At 35.3% G+C, this 17,740-nt stretch overlaps 1 protein-coding gene across 2 annotated transcripts in view; it reads right to left on the bottom strand.

Moving 5' to 3' along the window:
* Nucleotides 1-17,740, bottom strand: part of PRDM5 (PR/SET domain 5) — an 831,782-nt gene that overhangs the window by 511,883 nt on the left and 302,159 nt on the right. For both annotated transcript variants that reach the window (XM_078676853.1, XM_078676854.1), the window contains exon 8: nt 5,146-5,202. In XM_078676853.1, coding sequence (XP_078532979.1) covers nt 5,146-5,202 — 57 coding nt within the window. The remainder of the gene's footprint in view (nt 1-5,145; nt 5,203-17,740) is intronic.

Here is a 17,740-nt window from a genome sequence, read left to right as displayed (position 1 = left end):
AAATCTCATCTGCACCGTGGCTCCCAATGACCTAAATTTGGCCATGCGCTGCCCCAGCTCCCCCTGTCTATCCAGTGTAGTTTTGGAAAGATCAGAACGTATCTCAAAGGAGAAGTCGAGGCCCTTCCTTGTTCCAGCTTTCAGAGCAAGATTGAAAATCTTTTCTTTAAGTGCGTAAGTCAAAAAATTGATTAGCACCTTTCTGGGTTTAGTTCTTGCCGGGTTCATGCGAAACGATCTCTATGTATTCGCTGAATGTCCTTGTCTAGTTCTTCAACTGTTTCATCAAGATTGAGGGATCCCTTTAATAGCTGTATTATAAAGCCTTTAAGGTCACCACCTTCCTTCCCTTCTGGAATTTTCAGGGGACGAATGTTGTTGCGTCTTGAATAATTTTCTAGGACTTCGATTCTCTCTCTCATGCTCTCTCCATCTCTTTGGAGGGTGTGTATTTTAGATCTAGCAGTCTATAGATTTGTGGTCAAAAGACCTACTGAGCTTTCTAATATTTCAGTTCTTTCACATAGGCCATCCACCTTTTGATCTAATACCTCACATGTTGCTCTTATTTCGCTCGGATTCATTTTAGAAACTGCAAAATCTTGTCTTATCTCCTCCCTCATTGCAGCAATAGAGCAGACGATGGCCTCAAGTGCATTACCTACTCCCAGATCCTGACCCTGGCCTACTGCATCCTGCTTCTTCTCCTTTCCTGCTGCTAGTGTCTCTTCATCTAGCATTTCAACTTGTTGAATAAATGTTTCGCTAGCAGTAGCATTCTCTATAGGCGTTATTGAATCAGGATAGGTATTAAATGAGCATCGGACATTGCCACTTCAAGGGACGAAATAGAGGAGGAAGCTGACCTGGAGGTAGCAGTAGATATACCCTGCCCTTCTTGCTTATCCTGCTTATCCTGCTGCAAGTTTTTTCCCATAACAGCAGCCATATCCTGCGTGATCTGTAGCACTTGGGGGAGAGCTCTAAAATATGAGCGCAGTGATGGAGCTATACCACCTGGGGCTTTCAGATTTTTGTTTTTGTTTTTGGTCTGTTTTTGCCTGATATTTCCTTCCTTCACAGTCTCTAACTTTTTTTACGCTCCTGAACTTTCTTGGAGCCTCCCCCAAGGTGCACTCTGGGAGCTGTAGTCTGCTTCCTTCCAACCCAAGCTCCTTCACTCGATTCTTGGTTTTACTCCTTGTAATCCTCACTTGTAAGTATTTATCACTGCCTGCCTTCACACCGTCCTTAAATAAGTCAAACACCTTACTTTCAGTTGAAGCAGACACGCCCCAGTCTTCTGGCTCCTCTGAAACAGCTGTCGCCGGCGCTCCGACTGTTTCTCCAGTAAAGGCAGAACTATACAGTGCTGTGTCCCTCGGGGTTATTTCTCCTCTTCCTCTGTTGATCAGGACTTCGGTGCGGGACCTCCGAGCAGCGGCCGCGCGGCCACGGCTAAACTCCACGGCTGCCCGTCTCCAGCACAGGAGAGAGGCGGAGGCAGGTGAGGGAGGTGCCGCCGGACACATTCGCCGAGTCTGCCGCTCCGCGAAGTAAATCTCCTTCCTTTGTAATCGTTGAAAATCAGACTATTTCATACATGCCTCGGCCCTAGAGCCTCTCCACAGTCAAAAGATTCGTCGGCATAGTTTCAACAACGCAGCGGTGCGGGTCCCGGGGGCTGAACAGGGCGTGCAAACCGCTTTAGCTTGCGGCCGCCATGTTTCCCCTCACCATCATCTCACCGGTATAATTATCAGGAAGGTAGATGGTGGTCACAGGGAACCAAGCAACCCACATAATATGTGTAATTGGGTATAACTGCCTGTAGGTAGTCCCTCTCTAAGTTGCTGTGGGTGGTAATTTACTTATTTAGCCGCTGCAATTGTCCAGATGGATAATAAGATTAGTAGTGTGGGCTCCCAGCCTCCCATGTGAGTGGACTATTGTACCTTGCTAATAGCCACACACATTCTGCCTGTTCACTAGATTAATCCTGTCAGTAACGCCTGTAGTTTGAGAAAAAGGCTCAACTCAGCACGATGGGCAGGGCTGTGAAAAAGTAGAAAAATCTGGGTAGCACTGGAATTTTAGCAATTGCCTCCTTGTCCATCCAGGACAACAGCAATTTGTTTCAGAATGGAAACAATTGTCACGTTGAGGTGATCACAAACCTAGGTTTCTCCTAATAAGGTATTCAAACAAGTGTTAATTATGAACGGCCAAAGGCTTAAAGGTATTGAACCTAGGTTCAAGTCTGGCAGGTAACTGCTCTGCTTTGAGCCTCGGAAAATGGTGAAGCGTAAAACGGCAAGATTTTGACCAGTTTAAAACCTCAATCGTGACATCATGCCAAACTCGCCCAGTTAGCACATCACATCATTCAAACTAAATTTCCCTCACACAAGTACAACAGAGCATGGTCCACATTCAATAAAATAATGATTTCACAGTCGTATCCCTCACTGCAGGCCTCTGTAACATAATATATGATATAATATACATAATATACAGGCTAGAGGCTCCATGACCAACAGTATAGGAGACAGGGTGTATATCTGTCTGGTTCCCAAATGTATGGCCCATTGCTTGGAAAACCCCTACCGTTTCCACACTCAGGCTATTGGGTCTTTGTACAATATTGATACCCTTTTTGGGAAATCTGGGCCTCTGCCCAGCTTCCTCAGTACTTCCTGGTCAGCCACAGCCGGTAGCGGGAGTACCGGCCGGGCGGTGACGTGGGGAGGGGGAGGGGCAGGGTGGGGTGTAGTAATGTATGTATTACGGACTTTAACAGGTAAGTAAACATATAAATAAATAAAACAAATTTTGTTGCGTGCACTGCATCACCAAATGCGATGCTGTGCGCGCAACGAAATTCGTCTTATTTATTTATAAGTTTACATACCTGTTAAAGTCCGTAATCCATACATTACTACCCCCCACCCTGTCCCTCCCCACGTCTCCGCCCTGCTGGTACTCCCATTACCGGCCGCGGCTGTTCCTGATTAGGGCCAGTTGAATGCATAAAAGTCTTCTCTTTGTCCAGGTAGGCCCCCAAAGGTGTGTGGTCTCCCTTCAGGAGACTGTCAATGACATGAAATTCACCTTCTCAGGTTAAGGAATATATTCCGCTTCACTATAAAACCATTCTATTCAAGGTGGATTACTCTTGACAAAACAGGCAAAAACATATTAGCCAATCACTTCCCTAAAACCTTATAGTCTAAGTTAAAGGGGGAGAGGTGGTGATAGGAGTTCATGTCCAGAGGATTATGACCCTGTTTAGAGAAAAACTATCATCACCTCTTTCACAAACTGTGGAAAGACTTTCTTTGGTATGGCTGCCTCGTATATATTTCGATAGTTAGGGGGGGGGCAGACAGGATTTGTACATAGAGTAAAACACTGCCTGCAATCCGACTAAAACTGGCGTTTTCCTCCTTGACTGTTATTTGACTGCCAAGGTAATTTCATAGATTGGCATAATTTTGAACCTAATTTACCAACATATTTGTGAATTTCTCAAAAATGTGGGTTTTGACTTAAACGTAAGAAATTAACACTACCTCAGAATGTACCACATAATTTGCATTTTTACCACATAATATCAATAACTTTGCAAAATAATTTAGATTACCTTGCTGCATAATCCTAGATACCCTGACAATGGTAAACATCCAAAGAGTGTTTCTTGGACTGCTATTACAACAATGACTCTCGTGTTTCAGATGGAATGATTAAATGTTTCCCAGCTTCCACGGTTCCTTGTTAAATATGGGTTTTTATACCACTGCAGTTTGTGTAATAAATGCACCCAAGCATGAAAGATATGTTATATATATAAACATATATGAAGATTGCAACCAAAACATTAGGGATCCAGGAGAATCGTAAAAAGGAGCACAGAACACAAGATAGAGTTCTTTTATTAGTGCTAAATAATACCATGAACAAAAAGCGAATTGGTTAAAACTACTCAGGACCTGGTTTCAGGTTACCGACATGAAATATGAAAACTGCACTCTACCTTAAGCAGACCATGTAATACACCATTAATTACAAGCCCCTACCACATGGAACTTCCTGATGAAACAGATTAATTCAGCATACACTGATTATTGCATCCGAGTTTGGTACCCATGCTCATCCTCAAATAATCCATTTCAGTTCATAGGAACTAATAATAAAACTTGTGTATGATGAGGAACAATATAAGAAAACAACGGAGTATCATTCTAGTAAGACTTTTGCTGTCCACATTATAAAACAAGAATTGGCAAAGACAATAGGTCTGGCCTTTGCTGACAGCCTTTTAACTTTGTCAATGCTTGCTTTGTTATGAATTTCATAGAACTATATTGGTTTTGGATGCTGCCGTGCCGCCTACATCTAAAAAAACAAAACCATTTCTGGCCTCTAAAATCACCCATTTGCCATAGTACTCTACGGCACTGATGGCAACAGCTATGTGTGTGGATGTGCTTCTTGTAAAAGGGCAGAATGCCATCATTCACAGTGAACCTAGCTAATGGCTGAATTGGACTCACCAACATGCTGTAATGGGCAGAACAAAATGTGAAACAATAGCCCAGCAACGGATGAAGAGGGCTGTCGGAAAGCCCCTTTAAGTAAACATTTAATACATTTAATTATAGTAAAATAAAAAGGTCTCGGCTAACGCCAGACCTAAAAGGAAATCCAGATAATGAATCAAAAATGTATCTTAAATGAAACATACAATAATTTTCATAGGGGTTGGGTCATTCTCTGATGTTCAAATGAAGAGGTTAGAGAATCACCAAAAAGAGAAACACCCACTAGATAGGAAAGAAACATTTGAGGGGTTTACTCAGTGCATAAGTGGAGTAACACAAATACCATATAAGCACAAAAAATGTATAAATCCACAAATGCATAGATTCTAAGAATTGGTGTGGGTCCATAAAGCAGGCTAAGGGACGGATACACATAAAAGGTTCAATAACTAAATGAGATTTTAAGATCTTGTTGCTTCAGAAAATTGTCAAGCACGGAATTAATCATAAAAACGTTTTTAACATTGGGGCTTTAACATATTTCTGCCATTTGGTAACATTGAAAAACAAAGGTTTTATATTTTTAGGAGGGAACAGCGCTTACCCGAAATACTGTTTAACTGACCCCGAATAATATTTCCATTGCTGCTGTTTTGGTGATCTGAAATACAGGTAGAATAAAAAGTGTCAGACGACTTCCATATAAAATACAAAGTAAAATATGCAATTAACATGTTGCTGCCTGCGTTAGGTTTTTGACTTATGCGCACTCTCCTTCTTAGTAACAAATGGTTGCAAACCTAGAAAATTATTATATTTCTCATGTGTAGTTTTCAACTTGAAGCATTCGTGGTATATATGTGATTTGACACTCGATATCTCATAATAAAGAAAAATAACCTAAAGGCTTTAACATACAGGATCTGGTTGACAAGTGCAAATGTGGAAAAGAACCTAGAGAGCCGTGTCTGTCACAAAAATCCAAGTAACTCATAAACCGATTTGTGAGTAATTGTTGGCATTAAAGCAAATATGCTATGATCAGTGTGATAAAATCGCAGCCAAATGCAGAGACGATGGTATGCTATCACATGGGGTAGAAAGGAAAGTGATAGAGGTAAATACCTGGAGGCATGTGATAGAAGTAAGTATTGGGAGGTGCTTTGTTTCAACAGAAAATAAGCAATTTTCATCAGTATGTAAGCTTCTCCGAGAGCAATATTTCTTTTTAAAACAGTAGGGTAAATTGACCGCTGGTTGTAAGTAAGACAGCATAAAGGAAGCACATCAAATTCGGAACTCATATTCACTTACTCAAATCTATTAAAAGATATCAATCATCTTGAACAGCAGTTCTTAACTTTTACACTTCTTGGGATCCCCAATGACTGACACTACTGGAAGCCAGGGACCAAAGCCTAAGCAATTTTGATAATTTGTACCTCAAAACAATATACAAAAAAATGATATACATCGAACAAAAAATCCAAACAACCATTAGTTTTAATGTAATTCAAAAACACAAAATAAACCATGTCATGTTTACTCCTACACCATTCTCTCTTGTTTGTTATCATAAAGCAGTGCTTCAATTGAGGGCACCAATCATCCATGCTAGATTCTGTTTGCTGTACTTGCTTGGTTCTTAATTAATCAAACTAAGGATGTCAACTTCATTTTTAGCCTCCAGTTTCGAATTCCTCCACATTTAAAAGGTGCTATGAAATGTTCCATGTTGCTTATTTCAGTATAAACAATTAATCTGCTAATAATATTTAATTTACTAAACAGCTGTGGACCCCATGAATAGGCGTCGTGGACCACCAGGGGTCTGTGGATCCTAGGTAAAGAATTGCAGATCTGGAAAACATACCGTAAAAATATTGCCATCACCTTTTCTACTTCATGGCTGGAATTTCTCAACTGGCTGATCAGCATACCGAACAAATAACTTCCAAACATTAAATCAAATGAATGAAGAGCCATATAAATTAAAACATTTATACAGAAATGAATGAATGAATTACAATATTCTGTAAATAATGAGAAATACAATAATGTGAGAACAAACGCATCTCCAGTATTTAAACATAAATCAATTGTTCTCATTGTGTCATCGCTAAGAGATAAGATGCTACTTTCTCCTGATTGATTGTTAGTACAATGAAAACCCACAGAAATAAAAATAATGATTTGCAAGGGTAATTTTTATCAAGCATATCCACAGGACTTTCAAATGAGACGTGTTTGCAGGCTGGATTGTAGACTATCCAATTCACGAATTTCAGTAAACATTGTTATCAGCTGCTCTGGAATTCAATTGTCAATGTCACGGATCGGCTGAACTCCAAGATTCTGATTTGTTGCTTGCATCTATGCATTGGAGACACGTACTTTCACTCAAATGGGAAATTAAAATTCATTCATTCATGAAACTGCAACATTTTCCAACTTTAACAATAATAATGTTTGCTCGGCCTGTTATTCGAAGTATGGGGTTTTCATTGTCATTACCCATTTTGAAATCTGCTACATAGATCTACCTTTAACACTAATGCCATCACACTTAATGATAACCTATAGCCAAAGAAATATAGAGGCTTTCCCAGCTTCTCTGTTCACCTAACTAAGGCGTGGCCACTGCAACTGACAGTTAAGTGACACTTTTGGAACTAGGGCTGAATCCCCTTCCAGCTCTGAGGTTTGATGTCTCCCCTGTACAATGTAGGGATGGGCGAACAATTATTCTCCCCATAAAAGAAGAAATCTGGCCTTTTTCACAGTTCACCTGGTCAGTAATATCTAGGTCAGACTTTACTTCACAGACAAATTTCAGATGTAGCATTACTTTTCTTCTATCATCAGTAGTGACATAAGAAAATTAACACCTCAGACTCCCCATGTTACAGTCTGCAGCCAAGGTAGACAAATATTAATGAAAGCGCTGTCGGGTCTGGGGGAGTCGGAAAATGTGGTATTACATTTCTGAAATCTGTCTTAACTTGTGACTCACTACGATTGGATGCCATCCGGATGGCAGCCTGCTGTGGTCAGCTGACCACCGTGTCTGCGATTGAAATTGAGAAAAGCTATTTTTTAAGGCAGCTCATTTTCCTTGAAAGAAACAGTGCTTCATGTAAAAAGAAAAGTTTTTTTCATAAGTTAGAGATTTACCAGTGGTCACTTGGACCACCGAATACTTCACAACAAGCTTATTTTTTTGAACTCACAAAGGGAAGGGCTTTCAGAGGAGCACCCCTTCCCTTTTGCAAAATGTAATATCGCCCAAACTCGGGAGTCAGTAATTTTTCACTGTTTTGTGACTCTATTGGAGTCACCAAAAATTATTTCATATCATAAAACATACTATTTGGAAGGTATGGCCTAAACACTGCCCTTAAAATCAGCACTTCGTTATGCCTTTCTATAGCCCATTTTGTGATTCAGTAGCATGTTATTGATTTGCAAAATGGGTTTATTATATTTGAAAAGGCCATTTTGCAATTGCATATGCTGAGTTTGTACTTCAAGCTTATTATGCTTTAATCCTTTGTCTTCCTCACCCCCACAGCACTTTATATCAGCTTTCTCAGTTTGGCCTCAAGGCTATACCACATGGATCACTGACATAACCTCGACAGACCGAATATCGACTGGACAAAATATCGATGACTAATTATCGACAACAAAATTATCGATTTACTATACTTACACAACAAACATCAAAAATATCGACTACACAATATCGACTACTAAAAACAACGACTACAACAATATCGACTCACAACATTATCGATTTCTAAAACACAGATTATTAAATATTTATATAACAACAGTCAAAATATCGATTACACAAACATAGATAGCAAATTTATCGATTGTAAAAAAATCGCCATTAATAGATCCTAGAATAAATGACTTTATTATTTAATAATTAAGTCATACTGATCATAAAAAATCAGATTGAGTTAATATAAATAGATGACATATATTATATATTTTCATAACATTTACAACACACAATAAATAATAACATACATTTTATAATACACAAACAATGTTTCCACCTTCTACACATTTCTTACAACTAATTATATATATTCCTCCACTTTACAAATATCAAAATAACATTACCTAGAACATTACCTATACAAAATAAATCCTTACACATTCTATAAACGTTAATTGGCGTCACCCATATAAGGTAACCAATTAGCATAACAGAAAAAAAAATTCAAATCAACAAATAAAAACAGACTATCCATTTAAACAACCAATCCTATTTCTGAAACAATTAGCCTAATACTATATAAATGAAATAATAAGTAACTAAAAACGCAGTATACATCTCCTAAGTAAAGGAAGACGAAACTCTGCTGGATTTCGGGAAGAAAACTGATGGACTTCAACAGAAAGAGACCTACACATATCTAAAGTAAGTACTACTACATTATTAGTCAGCGAAAATGTAACTCTCAAAGCTCACACCTATATTTTAAAGCAAAATACATCAAATATATCTTTTTTTTTTAGCACTCATCCTACAGACGAAAAAAAATACAGAAGACCTACACAACACCTGGACATCAAAAGTTACATATAAAAAAGTAAGTATATATTAGAAATGTAAAATCGAGAACTAATAGATAGCTAACTAAATCTAAACTAGCAAAAAACGTCGAACAAATTATCATAAATAGTAATAAAATATTTCTACACATTTTCTCAACTTCCACAGGTACAAAAAGATATACACAGAAAATAACAGTTTGAAGAACATCAACAGCTGAAAATAACGACTTGAAAGCATCAAAACATTTACAGGTAAAATACAAATGTGTGAAACTGCATAATGTGATTAGAACATTTTTTTTTCTTAAAAAATATTTACATTCTCTTTTAATTACCTCCTAGCACTACAATACTATCATGACTGAAGGAGCTAAATTCATTTATTCACAAAAAGGGAAAATGCTTCTTTGTTACATGGGATATGTCTACACTCAAGAGAAACAAAAAGATTTGAAAGTGTTTTGGAAGTGTACGAAATATTATGCCAACAAATGTTATGGTAGAGCTATAACTCAGGAAACTACTGTTACTTATACTAAAGAACATAATCACCCACCCAATGTAACAGAAATAGAGATTAGACAAATGCTAGATTCCCTTAAAGAAGCTAGTACTAGCACTGATCAACCAACAACTGCTATTCTGAAACACCATTTAAGTGTACTTCCCCAACATGCTTCTAGCCAATTACCATCTATAGAATCCCTTAAAAGAACAGTAGCTAGACAAAAAAGAGCAACATGCACTACTCCTCCCACACCAAAAACTTTAGAAGAAGTTCAAATTCCCCCTGAACTCTCTGTAACTCACAATAAAGACAATTTTATACTCTATGACAACAAATCTAAAGATAAAAGAATTATACTGTTTGCCACAGCAAACAACATGACAAAACTTACCCAATGCCAAACTTGGATGATGGACGGTACTTTTTCTGTATGCCCCAAACCTTTTTATCAATTATACACCATCCATGGTCATTTCCAAAATGCAAATATTCCATTCCTTTATGCCCTTCTACCAAACAAACAGCAAACTACCTATCAAGAAATACTAACTGAAGTCAAGCAACATACTAACAACTATTTTCCACAAAAAATTATCATTGACTTTGAAAAAGCTATGATAAACAGCATCCTTAAAACATACCCACACACAGCAATACAAGGTTGCTATTACCACTTTAATCAATGTATCTGGCGACATCTACAAAAATCAACCTTGAGTATCCAATACGCCACTGATAGCACATTTGCTTATCAAATCAAAAAACTCATCGCCCTAGCCTATGTTCCACTAACAGATGTAACTGAGCACTATAACTTATTAATAGACAGCCCCTACTATAAGAAACGAAGATAAACTAAGCCCTATGCTTGACTACTTCGAAGACACATGGGTAGGAAGGCTACACAGATCAGGCCATAGAAGACAACCCAAATACCAAATAGCTTGGTGGAATGTCTACCTTAGCACACTAAATAAGGAAGCAAAAACAAACAATGCAGTTGAAGGATGGCACAATGCCTTCCAAGCAACTACAGGCCGAGGAACACCTACCCTTCACAAATTAATACAATCCTTACAAAAAGAACAAAGTTACCAGGAGCTCCGAATGGAGCAATCAGTAACTTTGATTGGACCTAAACTCACCAAAGAAACTAAAAAAATGTATAACACACTCCAAAGTCAAGTTACCCTCTATCCAACTAGCAAAGGACTAGAATATCTATCAATGATTGCCAAAACCATTCTTTAAAACATTACATAACTATACACGTAAAACTAAACATATTTTTCCTAAAAATCTTCATTCTAATATGTAACAAATTGCAAATAAATTATCAAATACATAATATTAACATATATAAAATGTGTTTAGATAATGTATTTACAAAATGTTACATACAACGTAATTAAAGCAAAATTAAAAACAGTTTTCCCACCCATTAAAATTCCAGAAAATACTTACATTTCTGATGCAGCTTCAAACGTAATCCAATTCCAAGCAATCCATAGGACACCATTCCAAAAACCCATACAATCCATGAAAGCCCAAAAAAAAATGCAAAAATACAAGCAAATCCATAGCGACTCCTTTCCACTTCAGTAGACACCAGATACCATAGAAAACCCGAAAAACCGTAATGGCGAAAAATAAACGCTCCAAAAAATGTAAAAACCCAAAAAATAGTGTGCAAAAATAAGAGTATATAATACTCGTTACACAGCTGTGATCAAAAAAGAAGGGAGTCCTCCAAAACAGCGAAACGCGACGATAACCTAGAAAAAATAAATAACATACCCACCCACATAAAAACACCCATACATATATAAAAACACATATTTATACATCAAACATATTATCTTAGTAACATTTAAACATATTACCTCACCTCACACACCTACAACAAAAACGCGGTAAAAATCCAATATCGTACACTCTACCTAACACCGAACACACAATCTTCTCTAATTAACTCTACCTACATAAACATAAACACAGCACACATACACTAGCAATAAGTTCAGAAACTTATAAAACACAATTAAAACAAACTTACCCTCTCTAACGCGAAGCAGCACCCAACCGCGATCTGTTGAAGCACCAAATACGCCTAAGTAACATTACGCGGTTAAAAAGTAGTCCCTGTATACAGCTCAATACTATTTAATTTCTATATTCCAACACTTAAAAAAATACACAGAGTATTATATTAAGTGTAAATATTTTTTTTAAGTGTATAAAATTATTTCATAAATATTCATAAGTTTGAAATAATTATTCAACTGTTATGTTATAGTTAAAAAATTATTTTTTGATTTATAAATACATTTAATAAATAATGTTTATGTAAAAATAAATTGCATATATAAGTTTGTTACAAGAAATCATTTTTTTAAATTTGCAAATATTATGTAAAACATTATGTATGTATATAATAAATGTTTTTGGTGTTTATGTATTTAAAAATGAATATTATAAATATGTTCAATATTCATAATAATTATTTCCAAAAATATAACATGACTTGGTAAAAAACAAAAATGTTACAATAACAAAAAAATGTACATAATTTTCAATCACAATAAATTCAATGTGTATCTGAATAAATATTTTGTTATTAAATAAAAAGTACATATTACCAATTTGTTTCAGAAACTATTTAAATGTTAATATATGTAAAATATAATAAAATTATGTTAATATAATTTATGTGTTAAAAACATATATATGTACTTCATATTTTTGTTATGTTAATAAAAACATTGAATGAAAAATTTTCAATATAAATAAAAAATGAATCTCTACTTACAAATAAATTTTTATATGTGAATAAACAATTTTTCATTTATGGCATTTAACCCTGTCTATGTTTCCTTCTTTATTATTGTATATAAATATTATTTGCATATTAAATAATCTATTAAAAAATACCTTATACATTTAAATATTTGTAAAAATGTATTAATATTTAAAGTCCTACAATACCAATAATTATGTTTAATGTATATTAATAGAAATATTTTATATAAAATATATTAAAAAATAACTAATTTAACAGACATTTAAATTGACCATATTTTAACCCTGTATCCCTCTAACCTAAAACCCCAAACTGACCCAAAGCCCTAAAAACACCCCTTTACCCACAAACTAAAAACTGACCCAGAACCCACAAAATACCCCTTTAGCCACAAACTGAAAACTGACCCTGACCCCTAACAATACCCCTTTACCCAAATACTGAAAACTGACCCTGACCCCTAAAAATACCCCTTTACCCACTAACTGACAACTGACCCTGACCCCTAAAAATACCCCTTTACCCACTAACTGAAAACTGACCCTGACCCCTAAAAATACCCCTTTACCCAAAAACTGAAAACTGACCCTGACCTCTAAAAATACCCCTTTACCCACAAACTGAAAACTGACCCTGCAACCAAAAAAATACCCTTTACCCAAATACTGAAAACTGACCCTTAACCCTAAAAATACCCCTTTACCCACTAACTGAAAACTGACCCTGACCCCTAAAAATACCCCTTTACCCACTAACTGAAAACTGACCCTGACCCCTACAAATACCCCTTTACCCACTAACTGAAAACTGACCCTGACCCCTAAAAATACCCCTTTACCCAAAAACTGAAAACTGACCCTGACCTCTAAAAATACACCTTTACCCACAAACTGAAAACTAACCCTGCAACCAAAAAAATACCCTTTACCCAAATACTGAAAACTGACCCTTAACCCTAAAAATACCCCTTTACCCACTAACTGAAAACTGACCCTGACCCCTAAAAATACCCCTTTACCCACTAACTGAAAACTGACCCTGACCCCTACAAATACCCCTTTACCCACTAACTGAAAACTGACCCTGACCCCTAAAAATACCCCTTTACCCAAAAACTGAAAACTGACCCTGACCTCTAAAAATACCCCTTTACCCACAAACTGAAAACTGACCCTGCAACCAAAAAAATACCCTTTACCCAAATACTGAAAACTGACCCTTAACCCTAAAAATACCCCTTTACCCACTAACTGAAAACTGACCCTGACCCCTAAAAATACCCCTTTACCCACTAACTGAAAACTGACCCTGACCCCTACAAATACCCCTTTACCCACTAACTGAAAACTGACCCTCACCCCTACAAATACCCCTTTACCCAAAAACTGAAAACTGACCCTGACCTCTAAAAATACCCCTTTACCCACAAACTGAAAACTGACCCTGCAACCAAAAAAATACCCTTTACCCAAATACTGAAAACTGACCCTTAACCCTAAAAATACCCCTTTACCCACTAACTGAAAACTGACCCTGACCCCTAAAAATACCCCTTTACCCACTAACTGAAAACTGACCCTGACCCCTACAAATACCCCTTTACCCACTAACTGAAAACTGACCCTGACCCCTAAAAATACCCCTTTACCCAAAAACTGAAAACTGACCCTGACCCCTAAAAACACCTTTATCCACAAACTGAAAACTGACTCTGAAAGAAAAAAATTACCCTTTACCCAAATACTGAAAACTGACCCTGAACCCTACAAATACCCCTTTACCCACTAACTGAAAACTGACCCTGACCCCTAAAAATACCCCTTTACCCACTAAATGAAAACTGACCCTGACCCCTACAAATACACCTTTACCAAAAAACTGACAACTAACTCTGCACACAACATATACCCCTTAATACCCAAACAGAAAACTAACCCAGAACACTAAACCAACCTCTTTCCCCAAATACTAAATAATATATATATGAGAATATCTATAATTATATATATATATGTTATATATATCTTTATATATCTAATTATAAATATATTATATATATGTAATTAAATGTAATTATACAATTATATTTCATATATATATATTGTATATTAAATTATTATAATATTAGTTATATCTATTTATATCTATATAATTAACATATTTTATTTATTTAACAATTATTTCATTATGAATACCAATTAATTAATTAACATATCTCATTACTTATAATTAATTTACTTCCCACCCTATACCCCTATTAACACACAACCCACTACATAACATAGAAAAGTGAGATGTAACATTATTAACTGTAATTGCATTAATTTAAATAAATTTACAATTACATAAAATATAATTAACATATTTTATTTAATTTACAAATATTTAATTATTCATAACAATTAATTAATTAACATAATTAATTACTTTCAATTAAATTACTTCCCACCCTATTCCCCTATAATCCCACAACCCACTACATATCCTAAAAAAGTTAGATTTTACATATTGAACAATAATTCCATTTATTTAAATAAATTAACAATTAAATTATATATAATTAACATATTTAAGATAATTAACAATTAATTACTTATTCTTACCAATTAATTAATTAACAGATTTAATTACTTACTATTAAATTACTTCCCACCCTAATCCCCTATAATCCCACAACCCACTACATGACAAAAATGATTTAAATAAGCATAATTCTCAAATAAGCTATTACAATAACATATTTACCAATTACATATTATATATTTAATTAAATAGTAATTTAACAATAAATTACATATTAATACCAATAATTATATTTACATATTTAATTAATTAATACCAATTAATATATTTACATATTTAATTAATTAATACCAATTAATATATTTACATATTTAATTAATTAATACCAATTAATATATTTACATAATTAATTAATTATATTTAAAATACTTCCCACCCTATTCCCCTAAAAACCCACTACCCGCTCCTAGAAATTATTATAGTAATATAAATTTTTTTTAATGTATTAATTATTTTTAACATTAATTCTATATAAATAAATAAATTAAATTAATACATTTTGACACAAAATGCTATTATAAAACATTAAAACAGTGTACATTGAACTATTACATATTATATATATACATATTAACATTCGATATCATGAGAGTCGATATTGTCACAGTCGATAACACAACTTTCGATATTTTTTAACTAATAAACATATCGATATTTTTTACTTACGATATTACTTACTCGATATTTTTTATGTCGATATTTTTTACATACATTACAATCGATAAAAAATAAATCGATATTACTTACCTCGATATTAATGCCATCTCGATATTCTCTAGTCGATATTATGTCCAGTCGAAATAAATGACTCGATATTAAGACTGTACACCATACCACATGCTTTTTCAGCAGCTGCATTTAAAAGGCTGCCATTGGAGTAGTGATGGAGCGAGATAGAAAACAAAATTCTGTTTAATCTCGTGAAGTCACATTTCCATAACATGAATAATAATATTAATGATTTGTGATATGTCGTGCTAATACAACTTAGATTAAACTTTACACATGGGGGGACTAACATGTGTGCTCATAAACGTGCATAATTGTTGCATCTTTTTGTTCGTGCAAAATAATAAAATAATTTATTGTTTTCGTTTTTGTCATTACTAACTGCTGCAAACTTAAGAGAAGCATGTGCTTGTTTTGCTTTTCCTTGTTTGTGTGATGTCATTTCTACTATTCTAGGTGCATTTAAGTCTCATGGAATAACGGAGACTGGTAGATATAAACGCTGCTTTATTTGTTTGCTTTGGCTAGGTAACATTTTGATTAATCGGGTGGGTTAATTAATTAGTAAATCTTGGGGTGGATACAGAATCTACATTATTTCTTACATTAATACTTTTCTTGTGTTTGTTTTATATTAGAAAACTTAAGTTGTCTGCTTTTGGGCCTTGTCTGCCCGAACTACAATATGCTGAATTTTACTTCTGCAAAAGTGCTGAGACGCCCATTCCGAAATAAATTATTCGTCAAAAGCTGCGTTCACAAAGCAAAAACTAATGTGCTATCGTCATTCTGTCGGACATGGCCAAGGTCGAAAAAGAACATTTTGTCAGTCCTTAACTTGGCATCCGCGGAAATCAATTGGAAGTCAATGGACGCTGCGAGAATGACTTTATACAATTGTTGCAATACAAGGAAGCTCCTGGTTGCACTCGGAAGGGACAATGGTCTCTAAGAAATATGACTTAATGGAAGTTTTGAAAAGTGGGTGACATGTCACTTGTCACTCTCAGCCAATGGGACGTCGAAGATTTCTGAAAACTTTCCTTTGCGTAGTTTAGTTAGCGTAGAAAGGTATAAAAAGTCATGCCCCTAGGGATGGGCTGGCTGCTGCTTTCTGACTTTCCGATGAGGGTGATGTGCTGACGGACTTTGCGTGGAGCACGTAAGAATCCTCAAAGAACTTTACTTTAATTTCTATCTATTTAGCTCAGTTAGGGAATTAGGTTTTAGAAATGCTAAACTTTATATATTCACTTTAAATTTGATTTACTTGCTTAAATTGTATTTTCTCATATTTCTTTACAATCATGCTTGCTTCAATGCTAATAAAATTCATTTATAAAACTATCAACTTATATACCATAATTTAGTAAATAAAATCTTACTTTTGACAAACAAGCTGGTCTTGGTTATTCAGGAGTGTAGGTTACTATTAGCTAGATCACGTCGCCAATGGTGGTCGTTTAAATGATTAAGTTTTATTCTAATGACAATATTTCTTTCCGCAGATGTATAAAATTGTATATAGTTTGTAGATAATATGTATATAGATTTAATCTGACCACCTGATTCAGTAGGCCCAAAATATGTCAGGTTTATAAATGGGTCCATATTTAGTATAGAATTTTGTTTATAGGTTATGAAGTTGGGTAGCGTTGTTTATGATATATTTTCTATAGGCCGCTGGATCAATTCTCTGGTAGCAGAAATTGATGGTTGCTAAGAGTAACCAAGGTAATATGGTGGTTGCTAAGGGTTACTAAAATATTATGGTATGGAAATAGGATCGATGTTTTAACACATGTTGAGTTCGTTTTTCGTGCTATCTGTAAGCTATACCGGTATAGATTGTGTGGCGAGAAATTAGTCACGCAAGCCATCTGTTCTGTTTGTAGTGATATCGCCGAGTATCACAAGAGGTATCGCCGTGTACCATAGTGTTGTCGCCGAGCAGCACAGTTTTAGGGCTAGGTCTGAATCTTGTAAAGTGAGGGTTTTCTAAGAAAT

Source organism: Lissotriton helveticus, chromosome 2_1 (genome assembly GCF_964261635.1).
Source record: "Lissotriton helveticus chromosome 2_1, aLisHel1.1, whole genome shotgun sequence".
In the NCBI taxonomy this organism is placed as follows: Eukaryota; Metazoa; Chordata; class Amphibia; order Caudata; family Salamandridae; genus Lissotriton; species Lissotriton helveticus.
This window is presented reverse-complemented; position numbering and strand designations above follow the sequence as displayed.